Source organism: Apteryx mantelli, chromosome 25, assembly GCF_036417845.1.
Source record: "Apteryx mantelli isolate bAptMan1 chromosome 25, bAptMan1.hap1, whole genome shotgun sequence".
NCBI lineage: Eukaryota > Metazoa > Chordata > Aves > Apterygiformes > Apterygidae > Apteryx > Apteryx mantelli.
The window spans coordinates 9,603,984-9,629,558 of NC_090002.1; the positions used below are offsets into that span (position 1 = coordinate 9,603,984).

The 25,575-nt window shown below is 46.7% G+C and overlaps 1 protein-coding gene across 1 annotated transcript in view; it reads left to right on the top strand.

The window, feature by feature from the left end:
* Positions 1–25,575, top strand: part of CR1 (complement C3b/C4b receptor 1 (Knops blood group)) — a 90,153-nt gene that overhangs the window by 14,684 nt on the left and 49,894 nt on the right. Inside the window, exons 12-31 of the mRNA XM_067310442.1 lie at positions 329–508; positions 669–835; positions 1,053–1,205; positions 5,982–6,234; positions 6,489–6,677; positions 7,001–7,180; positions 7,758–7,957; positions 8,216–8,371; positions 10,143–10,341; positions 10,546–10,734; positions 11,257–11,448; positions 14,539–14,819; positions 16,179–16,240; positions 18,329–18,373; positions 20,605–20,774; positions 21,521–21,712; positions 23,073–23,264; positions 23,516–23,612; positions 24,288–24,373; positions 24,826–25,020. Of these exons, the coding sequence (XP_067166543.1) occupies positions 329–508; positions 669–835; positions 1,053–1,205; positions 5,982–6,234; positions 6,489–6,677; positions 7,001–7,180; positions 7,758–7,957; positions 8,216–8,371; positions 10,143–10,341; positions 10,546–10,734; positions 11,257–11,448; positions 14,539–14,819; positions 16,179–16,240; positions 18,329–18,373; positions 20,605–20,774; positions 21,521–21,712; positions 23,073–23,264; positions 23,516–23,612; positions 24,288–24,373; positions 24,826–25,020 (3,378 nt within the window). The remainder of the gene's footprint in view (positions 1–328; positions 509–668; positions 836–1,052; positions 1,206–5,981; positions 6,235–6,488; positions 6,678–7,000; positions 7,181–7,757; positions 7,958–8,215; positions 8,372–10,142; positions 10,342–10,545; positions 10,735–11,256; positions 11,449–14,538; positions 14,820–16,178; positions 16,241–18,328; positions 18,374–20,604; positions 20,775–21,520; positions 21,713–23,072; positions 23,265–23,515; positions 23,613–24,287; positions 24,374–24,825; positions 25,021–25,575) is intronic.

The following is a 25,575-nucleotide window of genomic DNA, read 5'->3' on the forward strand; positions in this document are numbered from 1 at the left end:
GGTCTAAACAGACCAGCCCTGTTGGCTGTTCTGATACAGGAGCTCCAAGCCCAAAGCTGTTTGATAACCATACAGCTCTTGCAGCTCCTGTGTGAAGGTCTTGGGTACAGAGAGCTGCTCGTTAGCCCTGAGGACCGGTGAGTGCTTCTTCGGGAGCTGTGATGAGGGGCTCAGGGTGGGTTCCACTGTTTGAATATAAAACTGATCTAGAAAGTGGTCAGGAAAAGTTACCATGCCCCACCTAATCTGATGATCTACAATCACCACCGTCACTGGAGCAAGGCTGGCAACCAAAACTGACACAGAGGCCTCTGTTCTCTTCCCTCAGTGGTTCGCTGTCCAAAGCCAGCAATCAGCAATGGAAGGATGACTGTCCAAAGGCACACGTTTCCGTACGGGGTGGCTGTGCAGTTTTCTTGTAACGAAGGCTATGTGCTACACGGCAGTAACGAGAGTCAGTGCCTGGGTGACAGTGCCTGGCATCCTCCTCTGCCGACCTGTCGGCCAGGTGGGTCCAAACCTGGGGCTGACAGCCCACGACTGGCTAGAGCGGGCCAGGGGGTGGCTGCTTTTTTGCTTTACTAACAGTAAGTAGTGGAATTCACAGTGTTTTCTCCTCCTCTTTCTCCTCCAATTATATTATTTTCTGGTGTGCATTTTCCTCTCAGTTCAGTGTCACCTACCAGTGGGAGATGACCTAGTGTTTTACACACAGAAGTCATGGTATGAAGTGAATGAAACTCTAGCCTTCTCCTGCAAAAGTGATGACCATCAATTAGTAACTTCAACAACTACCTGCTCAGCTGATGGCAAATGGATACCATCACCCAAATGCGTAAGTACCATCATCTGCCCAGGCTTTGTCTGTATCTTGCCCCGTTTACAGCCTGGAATAGCACTGATCCAACTTCTTGAATGTGTTTGCTTCATTACAGTAGTGCTGGCATGATTAAATGGGTACAGCAGGAAGGGGATGCTCAATACGTAGGTCTCTTCCTCTACAGCATAGTTTCATGCTCTCTGTCTTTGTTTTGTTTTTATTTTTTTTAAAGGAAAAGCCCATTCAGCATGATACATGTGAGGAGTTTCTTCGAACTAGAGAAATTCTGCGGTGTGGAGTTCCTCTGGCAGAACTGAAAATTGTGCTGGAAGTACGGAAGTTGTATCTGGAGATCCAGAAACTTGAAAAGGAGCTAAACATCAGAGTAAACAGCTGAATGTTGCAACTGGTATCATAACAGGCATGTCTCCTTTGATGCATGTTGAATAATCATAGTGACTGAGGATTTTTAGTGACTTTGTAATTCATACTAATACATAAGTAGCCAGAAAAAATACTAACCAATCAGTCAAGGACATTTGTCATATGAGGAGTCAGAAAGTAACTGCTTTTGGTCCATTCTGTTAGAGGTCACTGAGTTAGGTTTGTACATCACCGTATACATTTCAAAGGTTCACATTTAGATATGTTTATTTTACTGAGAACTGCACAATTAGAAAGGAGCCAGACCAAAAGTAAATATTTGTCTGAGTTCCCCTACAGACAGGAACATACATTGTAGGAATCACCAGTCCACACTCACCCCACAACTGATGTACATATTTAACTCTAATCCCATATAGCCCATTGGCATTCTGTTCGTGTAACAGTTACGTTCATTGTTGTGAACAAACATTTAATTGCCTTATTAGCTGTCACCTTAAGAGCAGGTGAAATGAAGAAATCGTCAAAGCTTGTTTTTTAGCAAAACAAAAATGCCGGGTTTTCTTCCCAAGCAGGACAGATCTGTCTCGGGGACTCCTGGCGATGGCACTTGCTGCATTTTTGTGTGCACCAAGAGCAGTTGTTGGAAATAAAACTGTAAAGAAAGAGGGGGCTAAATTATTTCCTAGATGTCCAGTAAAGGGGAAGTGTTCTGTTAACCTGTATCTTGTGATCAAACACATATTTCTTCAGTGCACAGTTATAATAAAAATGCAATTCTAGTAAGAGATGTGTCCTGTTTTTAATAATTCTGTCCTATTTGTAGTAAAGAAAGGAGGTGTTTCAGTAATCGTTGCTTGATTAGACATGGAGAACTGTTTCCTGAGCCCAGAGTGCTGCTGCAGCAGGGCCCCCCAGGCGTGCTGGGCGCTGTGTGTTCGTGCAGCAGCCTGTCTTACCACCCCTTGTGGCATTCGTGGGCCCCGGGTGAAAAGGTAATTTGAATCAGCAGCACTGGTAAGCGGCCTCCTGTGTTCAGAAACGAGGAAAGGATGGTGTGGTGGAGCAGGTCTAGCTGTAAAGTAGCTGTATTCCTCCCTGTGCGCACGCTGCAAACAAGGCAGAGCGTGTTCCCTTCCCACGGTGCGTCCTAGCTGGAGGAGACTCCAGAAAGGCAGTGCCAGGAGCACCTGCTGTGGAAGAGCTTTCCCTGTGCGTCCTGCGGGTCACCCACTGGGAAAACCACCCTGGATTACAGTTCGCCGAAGTTGCCCAGTCCTCTGGAAAGAGGCAAAGCATTTCCCATCACTGTGCTAGCCATGGCCATATCCGCCACGTCTGGTGTGGGGCAGGAGGAACGGCGTGGCTCCCGGGTGCTTCTCGTCTAGCCCATCCCCAGCTTCCTACAGCTATTTCCCTTTTCCCCGACGTGCAGTGGTTGGCTTCTCGGCACTGCCACGCTCACTTTGAGGAGAAACCGTTGCCTTCCCAGACGGCACAGTCAAGTGCTACCACTGCTCTTCATCTGGGAATGCTCCCAGCACCATGAAAATGTTTTCTCGCTGGACCTGGCAGCTCCTGGGAGTGGTGGTGCTTGTGCTGGAGCCAGCTGGGAGTCTTGGTGAGTGTCACTCCCTTACTCTTTTTCTTTGCTTCCATGGTTCAGCTTTGCTTATTGCTCAATATTTAATGATCAGATTAGTAAAATTCAGTGGGAGACTCTTCCTCTGACTTAAATCGTTGCTGACTTCTTTTTGTGTCTGATGTTGCGTAAAGATGATCCAAGCTCGGTGGCTGCTGCTAATTGTGTCTTTCTCCCCCTCAGCTCCCCCTCTAGGTTCTTGCAAGGAGCCTCCCAAAATTCCCAATGCTTTCCAGGAGTCCTACGTGGGGGCATTGATTCCTGCTGGGACTGTTGTTAAGTACGGCTGCCTCAGAGGCTATGAGCTCGTCCCTGGAATGTCCCCAGGACAGGTCACTTGCCTGCAAAACTTCACATGGTCTGAAGTTCAGAACTTCTGTCAGAGTAAGTATATTGGCCTCTGACTTAATTAGCTTTGCTGGAGCTGAGAATTTGTTGCCAGTGTTGGAGGATGTCCTTGTGGTCCGTGGCACAAGATGAGGATTGTGATAAGATGGAGTCATTTAGTCAGACAGTTAATCATTTCTATCATCATTTAATTAAGAGGGTCCCAGTTAACAGTTTAAGTGATATCAGGAGCAAGGTTGATGCTTAAGCACTGAGGCAGCCTGTAGAAATCTTGAAGGTGGCTGGCAAGTTAGTTGCCATGCATCCTGTGGGCTTGCTACAATTCATCAGAATTAGGGATTTGCTCACTAATGACTGTAGGAAGAGGAATAAATGGCAGTTTCTGCCTGGAAGTTGTCACTTTCTTTAAAAACAGGCCTTTTCAAAAACCCCTCTCATGTGCAAAATAGTCCCCCCACCCCCTCTGGTGTAAAGTGAATCTGCTGCCCCCAGCTGGTAGCACCATGTTTTACACTTTTTTTTAAATTATGGTGTTTCTCAGAAGTTCGTTGTCCCAATCCAAGCGTTGCCAATGGAGTGCAGATACCTAAGCCAAGACCTGGAGAAGACACGTATGAGTATGGAGACACGGTTTCCATTGAGTGCAATCCTGGGTATGGCATCAAAGGCAACATCAACAGCACTGCCCTGACTCGGTGCAGGTATGATGGGAGCTGGGATGCTGCCATTCCAGTGTGTGAACCAGGTATGTTTTTAACAGAGAAGCACTGTGACTTGGTGACTGGCTAGCCCTTATTCTAAGGCATAAGGAAATCCCAGTGATATCTGCCCTTAATTTAGTTTTCTCTCTGTTATTACAGTTTGTGAGCAGCCCCCAGATATTTCTCATGGGAGACACAATAGCTGGGCAAAGAAGAAGTTTTTTATTGGGGCCTCAGTGATGTACACGTGTAACAGAGGTTACACAGTTGTTGGAGAGCCTCTTATTTATTGTAAAGCTGGAGATGAGGTACCTGCAAGCTGGACTCACCCTACCCCTGAATGTACAGGTGAGTAGTTCTGCAACCCAGTAGAGCAAACAGTAGTAGAAAAGGGCAGAAATAGTGTTTGATTGTCTGTGTGCAATGGAAACACTACAGCTTTGAAGTCCTACAGATGATGGCTTCTCAAGCACACTTATTGATCCACAATCTCTCTGCCTCTGTTGCCACATTGGTTAAATTGATTAGTCTTCTCTTACTCATCTAACAGAGGTGAAGTGACAATTGGCCCCCATGCCTGCATTCAGTAAGAATACCCCTGAAAAGTCCTGTTTGTTTGGTGATCCACAGAGGTTCAGTGTCCAGCCCCAAATATTGAACACGGAAGACTGAAGTCTGCACAGAACTTCACCTACAAGAGCACAGTCACAGTCGAATGCGATGCTGGCTACGTCCCCATGGGTGCGACCACCATTCAGTGCCAGGACAATGGCAGATGGCATCCACGGGAGCCTGCTTGTGTCCTAGGTACACACAAATCTCTTTTCTCCTTACTTTGTTCCCACGTATAATTGCATATTTTTATTACATTGTCAGTAGTGACATATGCTTTCTCTTGATGCTGGATTGTATATGGTGACAAAAAGTGTTTGGGGGAGCATGTGTAGTGTTTGCAGGTTAGCTATTAGCGGATTTGGATGGGCATTACTATTAGCTGCACTATCTGAAATTTCATGACAGAATTCCCCTTTGCTGCTTCATCACCTTTGGGTAACACTGCAGAGCTATCTTCAGTGAATTACTCCAATTCTGTCTTCAGTATCTATAAGTCAAAAGTCACCCAAGTGAGACAAGGGAAATCTTTGAAGAGAAAATTACTACAGGATACATCTGGTGTGATGGAGAAACATTATAAAATAAGGACTTTTATTAGATTCACTGCATCATCTGGTGAATTTTTCATCATCATTTTTTCCATTTGGCTCAAGTCACTCCCTCATATCCCATAGCAACACTCAGGGTTGCTACTCTCCGTTGCTTCCTTCTGGGTTTTATGTCCGTGCAGTCGCCGTGCTAGGGGTAGACTGGATTTCAGCAAAGGCAGGGCTTGAGCTTCATCCCCAGTGGCTCTGCGGGTAGCAATCTTACAGCTGTCTGAGTGTTTCTGTGTTCTTTGCTTGGGTGCCCAGGTCGCTGCCCCTACCCTCCTGCTGTTGATCACGCAGACCGAAACCCTCAGCGGGACTTTCCAGTAGGTACCACCATAACCTACTTCTGCAGGTCCGGATACACTTTGCTCCCAGAAGTATCTCCAAAAACTACTTGTCTTAAAAATTTCACATGGTCCAAAATCCCAAAGCTTTGCCAGAGTAAGTATTCCATTTTCTTTGCTTTGCCAGGAAAGCATTAGTTTAATGATGCAGAATAGCACATTAGATGTTTCCAAAATACACACCAGTGCTGCTTTGCCATAAGGACTTTATTTAGCAGTGTTTGCGTTCTCAGTAATAATAATTTTGCTGTTCAAAGGGTAGCATGACTGAAAAGAAATATCTGAAACTCACGCTAATTATTTAGCTGTTTAAACAATGATGCAGTGATGCATCTAGTAATGTATAATCCCTTCACTATGATCTCTAGCTAATCACAGGGTTCAGACCATTCTGCCTTCCAAGAGAAATGGTTGTTATCATGTAATTGCAGTATCTTAACATGCCAGGTCTGGTTAGAGACGTCTGTCAGTGTTAATAGGCAGCCTGGCAGATTCTCTTGGTTTACAAGTCACCACCGTGGAAAACATTTCTAGCATGAATGTCTGTTACTATCATTTCCTGACATAAACCATGTAAATTCTTTGTTATGCTGGTGTTTCTCAGAGGTTCATTGTCCAAACCCAGCTATTAACCATGGGAGAGAGATCAGCATCAGGAAAGCCGAATATAACTTTGGGGACCATGTGGAATTTCAGTGTGATCCTGGCTATGTGCTCAAAGGCACTCAGAGGATTCAGTGTTGGTCTGATGGGATGTGGCGACCCCCCGTACCTTACTGCGATATGGGTAAGTATGAATGAGATGAGCTTTGCTGGTACCGAGAACTGTGTCTCCGCAGAGCACAGGAACAACAGTGAGAAAGTCAGGTAATCTTAGCGGAGTGGGGGCCAAACCTGCCCAGAAGCAAAGAAGACTTTGAAGAGAACCTACCTAAGTGTAAACTTCAGGAACTGGTTTCTCCTGTAACTTCCCTGGATTTCTCAGTGCCCCCCAATGAATGAGAAGATTTTAATTTTTTTTTTCTCTCTTTTCACTTATAGTCTGTGGCCCACCTCCAAAAATCAACAGCGGGCAGCACTCTGGCTTGAAAACAGAGCACTTCCCCTATGGATCCCAAGTAACGTACAGATGTGCAGAGGGTTTGTCCCTCGTTGGGGAGTCCTCCATTTACTGCACGTCCGACGATGGGGTAAACCTGATGTGGAGTGGACCTGCCCCAGAGTGCAAAGGTGATTCATTTCCCTTGTATGAGGTCAGATTCAAGTTTGGACCCAGGGGCAATATTAGGTCTAAGCACAGCAGGGTTAATAGTGAGCAGGACTACCTGGAGGTCCTGCTGTCTCCTGCAGTCTGCTTTGCAGCCATGACAGCTCCAGACTGGAGGATGACCCATATGGAAATTGGAGACTGTGGTTCTTATATATTGAAGCTCAGAAAGTGGTCAGGAGGAGTTACCATGCCCCACCTAATCTGATGATCTACAATCACCACCGTCACTGGACCAAGGCTGGCAACCAAAATTAACACAGAGGCCTCTGTTCTCTTCCCTCAGTGGTTCGCTGTCCAAAGCCAGCAATCAGCAATGGAAGGATGACTGTCCAAAGGCACACGTTTCCGTACGGGGTGGCTGTGCAGTTTTCTTGTAACGAAGGCTATGTGCTACACGGCAGTAACGAGAGTCAGTGCCTGGGTGACAGTGCCTGGCATCCTCCTCTGCCGACCTGTCGGCCAGGTGGGTACCAGCGGTGAGCCGGGCCAGCGGTCTGCTGCGGCAGTGCCTGCAGACGCCGAGGGGTTGCTCCATGCGGGCAGAGGAGTGGAGTTTGCAGAGAAATTGGGCTGTAACGTTGCATAGGTTGTTTATTCTCCAGGCTCCTTTGGTGTCTTCCCCTCTCTGCAAAAGAAAGGAACTTCTAAAAGCTGATGCTTAACAGGCAATAGCTGAATTTTTCTCAACAGTCCTGTGTAAAGGAGGCTTTAATACAGGTCAGGAGAGACCATCATTTTTGACTGTCCTTTTTTAATGGGTAGAAAAGGCCTGTTCTAACTGACAAATATAAATCTGAAAATTCTTACATATGGATTCCTTATCTGCCAATAAACAGCAAATGCATAATACCTCTCAAGTGCTAATCTGACCTTCACCATCCCTACCTGGAACAGCTTTGCTTTAATATTATGTTTGGTTTCTCAGGTCCGCAAAATTAAGTTCACCTGCAGTGACTCAGTCTTCAAGTTTCACAATTTTTTTTCCTAAGGAATCATGGTTCTCTTGCTGAATTGCCTCCTGTTGTGTGTTTTCCTTTCAGTTCTGTGTCCACAACCACAAGTGAAAAATGGAAAGTTGATCGGTACTTGGGATGCTAAAACGTGGTACAGAACAAATGCAACTCTTACTTTCGAATGCCTTCATGGATACCACTTTTCAGCTGATGGAGACATGTCTTCAGCAGACTCTCGGACAGTCATGTGCTTAGCTGATGGCAACTGGACACAGCTGCCCGAGTGTGTAAGTATCATAGTCTGGCTGAGTTTCTGTAAGAATGCTGCCTGATTTCTAACAAGCAAAAAAACTGCTTGAACTTCTTAAAAGTTTTTGCTTCATTTCAACGATGGGGGTCACAGACTGCATTAGGCAGCTGTATAGCAAACAGGATAAAAGTTCAGACTTGGATCTGAAGAGTATGTGGATCTCTATCCACTCTAGTGCAATTATACATGCCTTTTTTTCTGTTTGTTGTTGTTGTTTGGTTTTACTTTTTAACAGAAAAAACAAGATGCTGCTGCTATATGTGAAGAGGTTGATGATATTAAAACAACCTTTGAATGCGGTGTGCCTATAGCGGAACTGAAAACTCTGCTGGAAATACAAAAACTGTTTCTGGAGATTCAGAAACTAAAGGTAGAACTAAAAAACTTGCAGTGAGTGAGTGAGTCCTGTAATGCAGGCTATAACAAATCACCTTTCTTTTGGATACAGTTCGTATAGTCACAGTATCTATCTATAAGAAGGCTCTTAGTGACTTTATAGTTCATGCTTATATGGATGTAGCCAGAGAAATATTAACCAGTGTATGCAAGATCACTTTTTGTCATGCTAGATGCTATAGAGCTAGAGCATAGGGGGTTTCTTGCTCTTTTCTTCATATATGGCAAGCTTGATTCCCTACTTAATAAACTTGCTGTTTGACATTATGTTTTAAGAATCATAGTAAGAAGTTAAATTGAGCTTCTTTGTTCCACTGAATAAACTGCGCCAAGGCAAGAGAAGCTGGACTGAACTATGTGAAAACACTTTTAGCTGATACAGGTTTCTGGCTCTGATGTAGTTTTCTGCCTGGTGGTTTACACATGTGCTTCACCCTCTGCCTATCTTGCACTTTTAAGCATTGTAATCTATCTGAATTCAGCCTATCATAACATTGATATACTTTATCTATCCAGAAATAGCAATGAATTAACTATTTAACTACATGTTTTCTATTAATCTAGTTTAAGGGTAATTACATAGAAGCGTTGCATTTGTAAAGACTTGCAAAGCCTATCCTCTTATCCTTAGATTTAAAAGAGGCAACAGGTTTCTGCCAGCACTGTCCTTGGCAGATATCTGTGCTGATATCGCCCTCCATTTCCCTATGTCTACAAGCGAATGCAGAGAATAGATGTTGTAAGTTTAAATGTGGAGGACCAGACGGCTAAGATTTTTCTTACTATCCAATAAACCACAACCCCTTCACACACCTCTGTGATGAAGCAATTGTTAATTCCGTGCCGGATTACAATAAAGGTCAAGGTGCAATCGTGAGCGTCTCATGGTTCTGTCGTGTTGGCTGCAAACTAGCAAGATTTCCAGTGTGGTCAAAAGGTCATTTGGGTTAAGAGCGAGGAAAGGGCAGCGCAGGTAATGGCCTCCTGGGTGAGGGGACGTGGCGATGAAAGCCCCTCTGCGGGGATGGCCCTGGCTCTCCCCGCGCCGGAAGGATGAGCAGCGCTGCGCTCCTTCCTGCTGAGCCGCTGCGTGCTCTTCCCTGTTGGACGCACCTGTGATTACAAGCAGGAATTGCCTTATCTCCCCGTGCAACGTGAGCAATCTGCGAGCCTGGGTAAGAAAGGGGTGTTATGTCCTGCTGCGTTTCTGCAGCAACTGTGTTTGAGTACTCGTGGCTCACGTCAGATGGGACATTTCAGCGTGTTAGTCAGTGTGCAGATGTATTCGCTCACACCCATTCTTAATTACAAATGAGTCAGGCAGTTAGGAAAAACAGAGACCAAGGGTGGTCCTTTTTTATTTTTTATTTAAATCACCCTGGATTACTGAAGATCCAGGCTGCATTACCTGCCAGCAAATGACGAGCGTGCCTTTTGCTACCTTGGATACAATGTGGGGTGGGGGGATGTTCTTTTCTGCCCTGGTAGCGTTCGTTTTTAGCAAATCTCTGCTAGTCAGCACTCGTTGCCATTCGTAGGTCCAATAAAAGGGCTGAGTTAACGCCTGGGACCTGTACCCCTTCACGTGGGGCAGGAGGGCCCGGAGACGTCGCCCAAGTCTGCGGATACGGCAGCTTCCCCCTCACCCCTGGCCAGCTCCGCTCCAGTGTCCCTGCAGGAGCTCATTAAGTCCATGTGTGTTCTGGGAAGCCTTCCACCATTCCGGAGGCTTGGCGGAGTCCCTGCAGTGCTGCCTCTCCTCCCAGCCTCAGAAATACCCTCTCGGAGCTAACCACATGCGACAGAGGAGCAAGGACATTGCTGCGATGAAGCCGCGGGAACCGGGACGGGGGAAGCAGCGAGTCGGCACAAGCGGCCAGGCATCTGTGGCCGTCACGCGGGGGTCTCGCCACCTGGCGCTGCTCCTGGGGCTGCTGGGGCTCTTACGCCTGCCTGCTGCTGGCGGTGAGTACAGACGCGCGGGACGGATGTGCGAGACCTCCCCGGCTCCCCCCGAGCTGGGCAGGGCGAGGTGGCTGCCTCCAGGCACCGTTCCTGGTGATGCCATGGATCCAGCCCTGCCCAGTGGTTGCTCCTTTGGGACTGAAGGCAGCTGGGAGAGGGCAGGGAATGGTGCCGTCACCCAAAGAGCTTTTCTCCTGACTGCAGGTGACTGTGGGCCTCCACCCCGCGTGACCCATGCCAAGCCATCCGGCGCCAACCTCACCGGCAGCTTCCCCGTTGGATCCAAGGTCACGTATACGTGCCTCGAGGGCACCATCAAACTCCCCGGGAGGTCGGACACTGTGGAGTGCCTGCCTGGTCCTCGCTGGTCGGAGCTGTCCGAGCTCTGCGACCGTAAATACTTCCTTTCTCTGCACCAAAGTTCCCTCCTCCGGCTCTTGCTTCGCTTAAAGTTTCTGCCCTTTGTGGTGGCTGTTCTGCAATGGCACTTTGCATCCTGGCGAGGTACAAAAATGTTTCCTCTAGCTGCCGTTCATGAGAGCTGCTGATAGGTGCCGGATCCGGGCCGGACATCAGCGGGGTAAGTCAGAAGCTGGAGCCCGCGGTGCTAGTGCGTCCTCTCTGCCCTGGCTGGCAGATGCTTGCTTTGGAGACAGCTGCCGCGTACACCACGTTTCTGGCACATCACGTGAGTTCTGGTCTCCTGCTAACAGCTTCTGCCTGTGCACTTAACGCATCCTGCTCTGCACTTTGCAACAGCTCCGCTCAGCAGAGCAGCAGTCTGGTAACCCGCTACGCACTCGGGAGCTTTCCAGAAGCACTGCGGCGAGGGCGCCGTGGAGGTCACAAGCTTTGTTGGTGTCCCTCGGGATGGCCAGCTCTTCCACGCCCAGGCCTGCTTTCCATGCCCACCAGGCAGCTGTGCTACCCCCACGAGGCTGCGGTTCGCTGCCCTGTCCGAGAAGGACAAGTGGAGGAATTTCTACCCCGTTGGGATCACCGTGAGCTACTTCTGCCGCCCCGGCTACGAGAATATCACGGAGAGCTCTCCCACCAGCACGTGCCTTCAAAATTTAACATGGTCACAGGCTCCCGAGTTATGCAAGAGTGAGTATACTTGTCCCCGCTCAGGCTCTGTCGATGAGCAGCTGTCAAATTCAGAGATGGCTGCTCCAACCGCATGCTTCAGTTTAGTCTGAAATACAGCCAGGTTGCTACCATTCCAACAGCTGCATTTTAAATATTAGTATTTACTATCAAGGAATATCAACCTAATTTTAAGGCTTAACAGCAGAAGCATCAATAGATTGTCATTTTTTTTTGTGTTGGTGTAATGGATCTGGTTTGATTTTCATGTCAGGGAGTATGTTCACATCTGGATGCAGCATATGCACAGTGCAAATGCCAATTTGTAGGGAGTATTTCTAGTGTTGAAGTTCGAAATGGAGATAAAGTGTATTTCTTAGTGAAATCTATGTTATTAAGACTGATGATGCAGCCACAGTACATTTTTCACAGTCGGGTAACCTACTGCCAAACTATCGAGATGAAAATAGCTCTGTAAATATTTTTCTCTGCAACCCTGCAAGACACCTGCTGCTGCCAGCTGTGAGCGTCGAGCGCTGGCTGGGACTTGCACCTTCGTCCCAAGTCGTGATACTGGCAACTGCCTTTCTTTAGCTCTGCTGTGACACGCGTGAACAAAAACGCTTTGTCACCTTCGGGCGTAACTGTGCACCCCTGGGTCCTGTGTTAGCCTTGTTATTTTTCCCATCGCAGCCACAGGGGTGACTGCTAACGCTGGCCTTGCTCTCTCCCAGAGAAATCCTGTGGCCACCCGGGAGCGCTGCCCGGGGGCAGAGCGGTTCTGCTAACCGACTTGCTGTTCGGCGCAAGGGTGAACTTGTTCTGCGAGGACGGGTGAGTCGGGGGCTGCCGGGGCGGGTTAACGCGCTGAGCTCCCCCGTGCAAATGCTGCTGCTGCGGCGATAGCAGCTCTGGCCTGACCACGCAGGGCTGGTGCAGCGAAGCGACGGATGTGGGCTGGCCTGCTGTTTTGCAATACGTCCCTCGTGCCGTGCTGCTCCAAGTGAAGAGCTTGTGACTAAGGCACAGCTGGAGGGAGGGGACACGGATCTGAATTTGCGGCGCCCTTTTCTTCCAGGTGTCATCCAGAGGAAGTTTAACTGCCCTAGAATATCTATCCCAACAGGGCTTGTTGTACCATCAGTTTATAACTACAGATTTCAAAATTGGATACCTGAAATATTACCGGAGCTTAGAACTGGATTTTATTCAACTGGCCTTTGGGGGGAAGTATATATCCTACTCTATACTTTCGTGTGATGTCTTAACTGTTGCAGCGTCAGTGCTGCCTGCTCATCTGTTCTCAGTATTAAGCTGGACACATAACAGATTTCCTTCATGGTTTCTTGAGGTATGTGTCTAGACAACCATGCGAGCATGGTTCTACCCTACTGGAAACCTGTGGTTCCCAAATCATTCCTGGGATTCAGAGAACAAGATACATATTGCATAGAAAAAGGCGTGTGTTTGAATTCCAAAATGTTGAACCATTAACTGTTTATGTTTGCTAGATGTTTTCAAGCTAGAAAAGAAGGCATGAAGCACACTTTCCACCAATCAGTGATTTGACTCATACTTTCTGCCTGCTTTCAATCAGGGCACATATGCAGTGGAAGACTGTGATTTGAGAAATTATGCTCTTAAATCTCTGATTAGTATTCCTCCCTCCCTGAGTAGGAACTAACTGGCATCATCTGGCTAGTTCTGCCTGTCTTTACAGATGTTTCAAATATAACAGCTTCTCTTTCCAGATACTCCCTTAGGGTGGTCTGTAGAGAAATGAGAGCATGTCCAGCCCCTCTGTGGTTTGAAAATAAATATCAGGGTGGAGGGATAACGTTATCCACCTCAGCAATTGCATTCAGATGATGAATTTTTAGAACAGGAGAATATAAGTCAGAGATTGGGGAAGAGTCAGTGCTGCCTGGACAAGATGTGTTGGCTTCCAGTGAGCAAATCTAGTAGCCACTTTAGTGACAACATACAGTAATACTGCTCCTCACCCATCCCTGCTGTATGCAGTGGATGCATTTGAAAATTTGCAGAAATTAGCTAAGCAGGCAAGCAAGCAGTCTGCTGTCTTTTGCTTTTCTGGCAAAACTCTAGCAAAACAGCCACAACCTCATGACCTAATGGCAATGTCCTGGTGAGGAGAAGGCAATGAAGGATGCTGGGCTCCCTGCCCTCTGCACTGCCTGATGTTCATCGTGCTCTTCACCGGCTGCTTGCTATGACTTCTCCCATCCTCGCAACGAAGGAAGTACTCTGCAGTGAGAGTCAAAGGAGGGAAGTGCTTAAAAATACATTAATAATGATTCCAGTCCTGAACAAGGTGAAAGATCTCTCCCTGTTAGCCAGCTTCTACCTGCACATCTGCTTGCTTTAAACTGCCTTTTCTACACTACTAATCATACTGGTACCAGGGGACAAAATATTGTTCTCAATTTCTGGACAGTTGCTCAAATTGCTCTTTTCTTGTGTATTTTCACTTAGGTACAAATTAAGTGGGAGGCATTTCATCCAATGTCAGCTTAAAGGAGACAACGTTGAATGGAGTAAATTTCCAACTTGCGAATGTAAGGCTAATCCAACCTCACTTTTGTCTTCACTCCACAAGAGCCTTGCAAGCTAAAGGCTAATCTAAACCTGTCTTCATAGTTTGTTTGTTTTTCTTGATGTTATGGCAGATGGGCACATTTGGCAGGTTTGTCGCAAACACTGCAGCAGAGAAATACCCATTTTGCTACTGACACTATATTTCAGCAGCTCAGTTTTGTTCCCACAGAATCAACATATTTTTATTTCTCATGACTTAAGGTTTGTAGTGAAGGTGATGTTATGAGATTTCGAGGAATCATGAACCAGGGCATGGCAACCTGCCTGTTTATTTTTATGACATCTGGAATAAGAGGGAGAAAGAACTGAGAACAGAAACACTTCAGAAACAAAAAGATGATCTAAGCAAAAGGCAGGGCTAGCTACCCATCTTCAATCGTCCAGAAGGTTTATTCTCTTCAAGAATCTTAGGAAAACTCTTAACACTTAAACATTTTGTATTTTAATTATTAGTAAAACTTTTAGAAATACTCATGTTGGCCTTCTTTCATGCAGTAATTACCTGCTCCCCACCTCCTCAAATTATCAATGGAAAGCATGATGGTGAAGGTGTAGAAAAATTTGCTTATAACTCAACAGTGACTTACAACTGTGATTCTGGCTTCCAACTCAGTGGAAACGTTTCCATTCATTGTACGAGCACAGATAAAATAAATGGAGTCTGGAGTGGAGCTGCGCCTGAATGTAAAGGTGGCTATCATTTCAGTTTAGTGTTTATTATGAGTTTAGTGTTTAGTATGCACGAGCTAAACATATTGTGGTTGCCTGATACAAGTGTAAGTCATATTGCAATTTAAAAAAGAAAAAAGCATTGATGCCAAACTGAGTATGGAATGAGCTGTCTGTAAAAGAACGATGTAGTGCTTTTAGCAGTTCTTATTATTCTTTTTATCATAGAGAAAAGAACATCTGTCAAACTTGGATCAAAAGAAATGGAAAAGAGTCCTGCTCTCAAAGGTGAATTGAAATGATTCTACATTGAATTAAGCCCCATGTTTCCAGATTTAATTAGCTGCTTTATCATATCTCTATGGAAAAGTCATTCAGTGAATTGTATGCCACGATTTTGATTCTTTTCAGATTCCTATGGCTACAGCATCCAAGCATCTAAGAAGGCTTTCAAAAAGGAAATGAAAATCAGCCTCTATAAAAAGTCACTCCAAAATACCATCTCCTTCTCACATTCTTCTTCGTTCTCCAAGGCACCAGGTCAGTCCCGCCGTGTCTCCTGAAACTCATTTGGAGTCCAGGAGAATTTGTTATGGAACTCAATGTTTATTCCTATCCCTATAGCTGCAGCTTTCATTTTTTCACGTTTCTCTTTAGTGTTAGGTAATTGTGTTACCTCAGCATTCAGATTTGTTGTACCTTTGTATAAAAGCCAAAATTACTACTACCCTGGAAGCAGCCAAAGATCTGTATGTCCCCCGAAGTACATGGGAATTTCTGGCATTCTACCCCAGGCTGATTGCTTTGAAAACCTAAAATGGTCAAAAATTCCAGCACTTTGTGGAAGTGAGTGACTTTTTTGTCTTGACTGAGATTGCTTTCTTCTGTAAGTTTTCTTTGTGTAGTTTGTGTTTTTCACTTTTGGGGCATCTGGTTCAGAGATCAGGTTTGATTGCATTGGCCTTCTCTTAAAAATCTTTATTTTGTATCAAATGCATTTTTTTTCATATGTCAGTTGTTTCTTTGCCCTTGCATTATTAGGGACATGGCTTAACCCAGTTCTTACCATACTCAAAAGCAAGAGATAATTTTATACCGTATAGCCTCAAGAGTGCTGGGTTTTCTGTCCTTATCACGGCAACATGAGATAATAACCCAATGTTAACCTTGTTCTGTGCTAGAAAGATCATGGGCAGCCAGGAGAACCAGAACATGGCAGAAGTGCTGTTACAGCAGATTTCCGATTCGTTGCAAAGGAATATTTTACCCATAAAATGGGTGAGTGTCAGTTGTGTTGGAAATGGTATCTGAATGGGAACCACAAGCATATAATCACAAGTAATGAAGTACAGCAAAATACCCACCGGAGGATCTAGCCATTAGACTGGAGATTTGATGAAAAGCATTTCTCCAGTATGAGGGTTAAGCTGAACTTGGCCTTTCTTGAGCCATGTCTCTTGCATCAGAAAAAGAAGAAGAAGAAGGAAAAAAAGCCAGTTCTCACCTGTGTTGCATTAGTTAAGCCCAGGTACAGAAATGCCCCCGTCCAGGTTCGGCATGACCGTGCAGCATTTTGCTTGCTGCTCTGTTGTTTCTCAAAAGTGGGGTTTCTTCCACGCAATACTTCTCAGATCTGCTAGCGTTGCTAGGCTGACAGTTACTTTGGACCAGAAACTTGATATATTTGTCTAGACTATTAAATAGGAATCAAAGAATCCCATTTACCCTGTTAAAGGCAGGGTAACTGGACTGCTTTTTACCAACTGCATGTGTGTGCTCATGTTGGAGAGACGTGTAGGAAAGAAATTTCAGTGTTATCAGCGTATGAAGAGAGCTTCAAAGAAGAGTTTTACAGGCTTAAAGGAGATGAAGTTTTGCAATGTCGAGCCCTTGGTAGTAACAAATGAAGGTTAGAAGCATCCTAGATTATACAATGTGGAAGGAAAGTGGGGAAACTTCTGTTCTATTTTTTGACTAGAAGTTCCTGCTTTGCTCTATTATATTACTCCAGAATCAACATTAATTAAAAAAACAACAACAGCTCTTGCTGTGGGTTTTTGTTCTTTTTTTAAAACATTTTTTTCATTCTTCGCACTTTTTCAGAAGACTGTGTCAAATAAGCAGCTTGGCATATGACCTAAAAACAACTGCACCAGGAGAAATGCCACTTCGCCTTGTGCTTCGGGGACTCAGCTCTACTCCCCTAAAATAGGAGTCCGATAAAATCAGCATGTCAGTGCCAGAAGGCTGGAGCAAGTGATGTGAAAAGTGGAACAATGCCTGAAAACTTCCTCCAGTATTTGAGGGAGGAAATGGCTCGGACATTTCTGAAGTGCAGTGCTAAAACACCCCCCCCAAAACTAGGTGGCTTTCTCCTCCTTTGAAATTCTGGGCAAGAATCTGCAAGCAGAAAGCTTCATTCTCCTTGAAACTATGGCTAGGCTAATGCTGGTGAGAATATTCTTTCCTCGGACTGCTGGTATGACCCATGGGACACATGATGGCAATCACGCGGAGAGATTTATCTGCAGCTTCGAAGCAGTTTGCTTGTGCTGTGGCTTCTCTCCTCCAGCGACACCGTGACAGAAGGACACCAGGGGAGGAAATGCTGAAAGGAGGCGCTTGCGGTTTGCTTGTGCGATTGCAAAGTCAACTGTCACGTGCTCTAAGACGCTGCTGCTCTTCCTCCCATCTCACTGCAAATGTAGCGATGACTAAGAAAGCAGTTCAGTGTGATCCTACCTATCTAAATATATTGTTCTCTTTCTTAAGAAATAGCACCGTGAGCACAAACCATATAAAACCATCCTCATGTTCGGTTTGTGAAGTGCCCCACGCAACAGTCATACTTGTTAGGACTCTTAAACTTCGCTTCCAAACAGAGAAAAAGTGAGATCAGATCTGTCTCGTGTACACAAATAACATGTATTTTTTTTAAATTGTAGTATGTTTTAAAGTTCCAAGGAACTGGCTGAAAGTGACTTACCTACGAGTTGGTTATTTCCCATAGTTGCTTCTCCCACCTGAGATTTTCTCTCTTTCAGTAGTTTCCTCCTACCAGTGCAGGCACAGTTATAATTCCTAGTGATCTCATTTGATCTTTTTCAGACTTGGGGAGGGAAGGTGCAGTTTCTCAGAAGCCCTTCGGGCCTTCTAGGGAATTTCTGCAGGATCTCGGTAACGTCACGATCAGTTTGATTGGGAGTTTCCCCTATCACAGATTTCCTTGCTTGCTGGCAACACAGACCTGCTGCCATAGCAATCAGCATAAACACGAAGACACATGGGATAGGCTGCAAGAGAGACCAAATATCAAACCCCAGGACTCGCTCTCCACTGGGCTGAGTCACTTCCTTAATATATTAGGAATTCCTCGCTGTCAAAGTACTGGTCTCATTGCAGATGTATCCATATTAAATGTCAGCATGACATTTTTGCTGAAATCTAAAGACTGACTTACTTATCTTGCTAAGTTATATACTCATTTCTTATAGGAAATCATAGTACTTTACCTGTCAAAATGAATGTTGTAGGATCTTTACATTTTCAATACTTTTAGCACTTTCTTTAGCAAAAGTTTGTTTTTGTATCAGCCATAAATATTGCTTCTTTGCAGTTTCTATTTCTGTTACGACTACGTGACAGATAACAGCCATGAATGGTGAGTGTGTCTAGTATTCTATGTAAAATAAGTACTACTGCTTTTCAAATAGAGGAAGCTACTAATTCTCATAGAGCTGTAGGTGACAAGCACATCGAGTGTGTGCAGACTTCTATAAAACTAACTGCTAAGTAAGCTGTCTTCCAAGCGTTGTCACACTGCAACAAACCAACCGGAAACATCTACTTTATGTTGTTGGCTGATTACCGCCTTTGTGTTTCATAGAGCACATACTAATTGCTTTATGTTTAGGTGGCATTCTGGGTTTTTCTTTAGATTTAAAAATAAATACTAGTTGTAATATGAAGGATAGCTCTTGAATTAGAGTGCCCACCGTTCACTTTGTATTTACTGCAGCTTTACTGCTCACACATTATTTACCTGGCGCCTCCCTTGATTATTTATTTCCTAAGTGGGCTCCTATGCAAGTTCAACTTGGGAAAAAAAAACCCCGGAGCTTGGTGCGGGTGGTGCACGGGGAACGCTCTTTGGGAACCTGCCGCGTTACCTTGCAAACCCTCCGTCTCATCGCCAAAGGAAGGGGCGGGAGGGAGGGCGCATTTCTGCGGACGGCCAAGAGCCACCCTGGCAGTTCAACGTGCAATTTCGTCTTTAGATGGAGAAAAGCGGTGACAGACTGCACGGGTATCTCATAGCCACTGGTGATGCAAAAGTGAATTGCTAGGGGTGTTTGCAGTGGGTAAGTGCAAGATTTCATGCTGTAGCTTGCAGGAGGCATTAAAAGGAGCTGTCGGACTGCTCTGTCTCTCAGATTTGGGGCCCTCAAATATCGGTGACCCCAAAGCTGGTTTTGCTGTCACCTTAATGTCGTTCTGGTTCGTGCCTGGTCGTGCTCCAGCATGCTGCGGCGGAGGTGCACGATCCCACGAGAGTTACGCTTGGCCGTGCGTGCCGTTTCGCTCTAGCCTTTGCCATGTGCTCAGCACGATTTCTTTCAGTGAAGGGATGTCAGAGCAAGATAAAAACCAGTTGTCTTCAGCTGAGCAGACCCGGCCCCCTTATCAACGGGCTGTGCTGCCGTTCGCGTGCGTCTCCAGAGCCGTTCCTGGCAGACGGAGGCTTTGCTGCCCGCCTGGCCTTGCTGGGGCAGCAGTGAAAGCGCTCAAAGTTCAGCAGAAAATGTGCGTGCCAGAAATGCGCCAAGCCCCGGGCGGCGCGAGCCCGGGACGGTCGCAGCGTTCCCGCAGGTGCAGGCATCGCGTTTTTAGGCAGAGACACGGATACGGCTGCAGAAAGGAGTCTGGGCTAGGTAGTTCAAGGGGTTGATGGAAAATCCGTTAGCAGAGTGCATGATATTGTAAGAATTCTTTGCCAAATGCTTCTCAGTGTTTTGTTATCTCATGTTGAGGTGGTTCCTCCGGATTTGGGTTTTTTTCCTATTAGCAACTTCTTTTTACATGCTAGAGCCGCTATGCCAAGTCTCATCTCAGTTGCCAAGTGATCTGTAAAAATATGTGGCCAGGTCATTTTCCTACATCAACATGCTCACAAATGATTATTTTAAAAGGATATGTAATGCAGGATACTTCACTGCTCCGTTAGGAGCCTCATTGCAAATGCTTTTTTACATGTACTCAAAGATAAATTGCATCAAAAAGGTGATATAAAATAAAAAAGCAAGAAAAATGAACAAAATAGCCTGGAGCTTCTCAGTGGAAACATGGTTGTTTCCTGGAAAGACAAAGGCAGATAGAGAGAGGCCAGAAGGTCCCGCAGGGCCGGGCGGCCCGAGGACCTCGCTGCGAACTGGCAGGCCGGACCGTGTCTCATCCAAAGAGATGAGTTTCACTGGGAGAGTGTCACAGTGGAAATGCTACCATCCTCACTGCCTTTTTTTTTTTTTTTTTTTTTTGCATATACATTAATAAAAATAGTTCAATTATCAGCTTCCACGTGAGCCTCGCTTACAGCTTCCCTCTGCCCTGACCTAGTCGTGCATCGCTCAGGGCAGAAGAGCACCTCTCTCCTTTCTTCTCGCAGGAAAATCTCTCTCCAGGGAGGCTTTTTTCTAGGGACTGGCAAGCGATGCCAGGAAGACGAGCCCGGCTGGGCCGGGGCATTGCGAGCCTCCGGGAGCCGATCCCCCCGGAGCCCCGACGGGGAGGAACAGGGAGCTGCTCTGCCCCTTGCAGCTCGCCGTCACCCCCCGAGCTGGTAAGGCCCCGATACTGCCCTTCCCCCCCCCCCCCAACTTCTTTTTGTGTTTGCAGCTCGGTAGCTTTGGAAATAGGTGTGTTTTTACGGGAAAGGGCAGAGAAACGATCTGAAGGCGAGGCAGTGGGGGGCCGAGGGGCCCCGCTGCATTTCTCTGGAGGGCAAGCGGGGCTTCTTCGAGGACGCACAGCAGTAACCGCGTACCGCAAACCGTTTCCAGCTGCAGGTAAGAGTTTCACGAGAAAACTTCGCGGAGCCCGAGACCCAACCGAGGCGGCCGAGGGAGCCCCCGGCGGAGCCCCGCAGCGGGCCGCGCTCCCCGCTTGGCTGCGGCTGCGGCGCTGCCCGAGCCCTGCCCGAGCCTGGCGGCGGCGGCGGCGGCTCCCCCGCTCCCCCTCGAACTGCTGGGAAACCGTGTCAGCGGGAGGAGGCTGCTGCCGGCAGGGCAGGAGGAGCCGGGGGGGCCGGGCCGGGCCGGGCCGCACCGCACCGGGCGGAGCCCCGCGCCCCGCTCCCCGCTCCCCGCTCCCGGCCCCGGCGCTGCTCCGCCGCGATGGGCGCCGGGCGCCGCCGCCCGCTCCTGGCCGCGCTGCTGCCGCCGCTGCTGCTGCTGCTGCTGCTGCCGCCGGCGGCCCGTGGTGAGACCCGGCACCGGGCACCGGGCACTGGGCGGGCTGGCGGCTCCGGGGGGGGTCGGGGCGGCCCCGGGCGGTTCCGGGCCCCGGGGGTTTGGGGCGGGCAGGGCTGGGGGCGTGCGGGGTGCGTGTCTGTGCTCTGCGCGGCTGCGTGCGGTGGGCTCCCCGGGCGGCTGCGCTGTGCAGTGTGTGCAGTGCCGTGTGCTGTGCTGTGCGTGCAGTGCTGTGTGCTGTGCAGTGTGTGCAGCGCGGTGCTCTGCGTGTGTATTCACGCTGTGCCCAGGTAGTTAACAAAGGCAGCAGAAGTCCCGCTGAATCCGTTTTTATTCTACTTTAGGTGCCTGTGGGCCGTTGCCAAAGTTAATCCACGCAGAGCCCCCAGAGGAAAATAAGCATAAGGGAAGCTTCGATGTTGGCTCCAAAGTAACATACAGATGCCTTCAAGGCTTTGCTAAACTCCCCAGAATGTCAGATACGGTAGAGTGCCTTGAGAGCTCCCAGTGGTCCAACCTCCTCGAATTCTGCGGTCGTAAGTATTTGACTTTCTCTGAAACAAGCAGAGGTAAAAAGTTGAACTGCTCTAGCAATTGCTGCCGCAAGGCTTTCTGGCCTCGGGAAGGGCGGGTGATCAAGTCGCTTATCAGAGACTCTGTCCGTGTCCCTTCTTCCTAACTCTGTTTAGCCCGTTGAGTCCGTGGGGAGGCACCTGTGTGTTAATAAAAACAAATAAATAGCTTGGGGCAATGCAGGACAGAGAGGAAGAAGAGTAGAGAAGAAGAAGAGCTTGCACAGCTGAGGGCTGAATTCGAAGGATTTAGAGTTAAGTAAGTGGGAAAGTTTGGCCCTGGAGACTTGCAGACCTCTGCGGTGAGAACTGACTGCGCTTTCCCAAATCAAACACTTCATCAGCAGAATGGGCAAGCAGGAGAAACACTGCTGTTGTCAACAATTTCAAGGCAGCAAACGTCAGCATTTAAAATGTTTTTATGTTAAGTAGCTGTCTAGGAGCATTTAAAAATAATATAGATTATCAAGTACCTTCTTAAAGAAAAAGATATTTATGGTATCAGTAATTTAAGGGAAGCTTGATGAGGAAAAATGTATCTTTGGTTATATGTGCCAAAATTTAATTGCAATTTAAACCCCAGTTGTATTGGATAGAGTTAGAGTGAGTTTTAGCAAGCTGGAAGTGGTGTGAGGAAGCATACAAAGTTTATTAAAGCATGAGCATATACATATTTTAAATTTATTCTTGCGTTACACAGAAGCAGACCTCTGTCATACACAAAGTTGTGGTTTTTTGGTATATTGCCTGCCTAATGCAAAACAGTGATTTTTTTGTTTCCTAACCCTAATTCTAACCCTAACTGGTCACACAGGGGAAAGAAAAGACGGTGGAGAGGCTCTTCTGAGACTGCTGGGGGAAGGCAGGAGGGGCTGGGTGCGCTGGGCAATATGTTGGTGCCACGAAACGGGAGAGGTCGGTAGGGAAACGGGGCTGGGTTAGCCTGGAGCTGGTGGGGAGGAGGGAGATCGCTCTCCTCCCATCCTGTGTGCCCTTTTTCTTTCCCTCGTTTCTTCACTGCTTCCTTTTCTCTCTCATTACCTAATTTGTGCCGTTTGCTGTGTTTTGAGCTGTCCTGCAACCCTCAGTTAATTTTGCTGGGACCAAAGTGTAAATATCAGCCACTGTCAACCCAGCTGATGCTCCTAGTTCCTCAGTTACTAGCCTGGGAGGGAAGGTGTTTTGATTTGAAACCCTTTATTCATGTTGCTTTGCTGTGTGGATGTGCACTATCACATATATTTACATTTACGTATAGTAGAGTGCAAAATACTGTTATTTTTGCCTTATAACTGTACATTTTGATTGTCTTTATTGTTGCTAGGTAGCTGTTCTAGCCCACTACGTCTAAGTTTTGCTAAAGTATCAGAAGAAGATGAAACCAAGAACTTTTATGCTGTTGGGATCACTGTGAATTATATTTGTCGCCCAGGCTATGAGAAAGCCACTGAAAGGCCCCTCACCAGCACTTGTCTTGAAAATTTAACATGGTCAGAAGTTCCTGAGTTATGTCAAAGTGAGTGTCTTCAGGTCGCTTCTCTTCTCCAGTAACCATCCACAGCTGAATCCTTAGGACTGTGTTTTGGGTTCCGCATCGGTTTTGTATTTTAGGATTGCTTTTTCTAATGATGGTTAGCATGAAATATCATCTGGTCTGAAGTCATCAGATATCTGGTTTGACATTGCCATAATCTCATGCAAAGTATTTCGGTTGTTTTCTTCCCCATCCTTATAATGCTGTCCTAAGGCTGATCTTACTTTTTTTAGAGAAATCTTGTGGCATTCCAGCAAATCCGGAACATGGCAAAGTTGTTAAAACAGATCATCTGTTTGGTGCAAGAGCAAATGTAATTTGTGATGATGGGTGAGTATGAAGCAAACTGCCCATGTTGATTCATAGCTTAGCTCAGAACTGCTAGCCAGTGCTGGGACCTTAAAAACAGAAAAACAGATCTAACTGGGGAATAAAACGCCACTGAGAGCAGTTGCCAGAAGTCCAGAGCAGAGGGAGGGAAGGGCTGCTGAGAAGTGAGGATCGTGATCTCTCCTGTTGAACCTCTGGTACTGTTGTACTTGCTACATCTTGATCAGTCCTCTAACAGAAAATGCCACTCTAGCGTGTGAATGATTTGTAATTTCCATCGGTTTTGAAGGCAATTTCTGCTCTTCAGAGGAATGGAAAATGCTGCATCTGTCCATACAAAAGCTTAATGCAAACATCTGGCCAAAGTTTAGTTTAGTGTGTAGGAGGTGAGTATAACAAAACTCAGTGCGAGACCTTATGGAAGAGGAAGGTGATATTTGCTTTAGACAAACCTGGTTTAACTCACTCTCACTCGTTGTCTCAGATTTCTTTCACTCACACCTGCACACTCACGGGCGCCAAGAGGTGCGCGCCCAGGTCGCCTGGCCAGGATCGCTTGGGCACAACACAGAGGACAAGGGACCCTGTCTGACCAGTCCTTAGCACGTCTCTGGGGCAACGTCTTCTTGACTGGCGACAAAAAACTGATTTTGGATGTGCCTTTTGTGCCTGTAGGTACAAGCTAGCAGCAGGGTCACCCTTCATCCACTGTTTGCTAAGGGGAAACGACGTTGCCTGGAGTAAACTTCCAGCTTGCCAGGGTAAGTGAGGTTGGTGTTTGCCTGGAAATACTGAATATTTTAACTCAGAAATACTCAACTTTGTGTTGATTTTTCCAAATTAAGTCAGGTAAGTAATAGTGGAAAGGAGACACCTGATATGATGAAAATAGGGATTAGTCTGTAGGATTGCTGGTGCCTTCTGAAATGGGAAAATCTGAAATAAACAAGCAACCCAGTGGCCTTGCTGTCCCTGCAGGCTGTCTTGCTGCCACTGTCTCATGTGTCTGCAACAGAGCGGGCAGGGAGACCCCTAAAAATAACTGTACACAGAGAGCGCAGCCAGTACTCGGATTTCAGCCTGCTGCTTCTGAGACACAGAGGCAATGCGAGCCCGCACCTCGAATGGCCCCTGTATTTTCCTCTTTTCAAGGCATGCGGAAGATGGTTTTGGTGTAGTTCAGTGAATGCTTTCCTATCCTTTTTCCCCTCAGCTATTGCCTGTGCTCCGCCTCCAGCTATTCCCAATGGGAAGCACAACGGCAGCAGTATGGAGGAGTTCACGTACAACTCAGTTGTGACTTACACGTGTGACCCTGGTCTCCGACTTATTGGAGATGAAACTCTTCGTTGTACAGTTGAAAATAAGATCCATGGGGTCTGGAGCGGGCTTCCTCCTGAATGCAGAGGTGAGCAGTGCTGGAGAATCTTCCTCTCGTTCTGGAGTAGTTTTTCTTGCCATGCAGTTAGTTAGCTCACATTCGCACCTCTCGGAAAGGGGAGGTCTACTCTCTGGGCACGAATTCCCCCGGGGCTTGTTTCCAGGAGGGCAATATCTACGTGCAAGAAAGTTTGTTAGAAAGTCTTGGGCTTTGAGGGAAGACAGTATGCCAAGTTCTGTTGAAGAACAACCTGAGTACAATCGTGCACAGTTTTGTATTTTTCCCTTCAAGAGGGACAGACAACGTTTTATTTAAAAGAATGTTTGAAATGTGTCATTAGCTGAAAGAAGGTGGGCTAAAGCTCAGGATGGTTTTATATTTAATGTCCGGCAGCAACTGGGGAGTAAAACCAAAAGGGACTGTAGACGCCTGCCTACCCATAAGACTTTTAGTGCCACCAAGAGGTTCCTTTTTGCCTCTTTTACAGCTCTCATATAAATCAGAGAAATGCTTGAGTCCTTAGAAAGAAAAAATTAAAGTCTGAGGTCTTTGGTAAAGGATGCAGTAGTCAGAGTCGTGCCT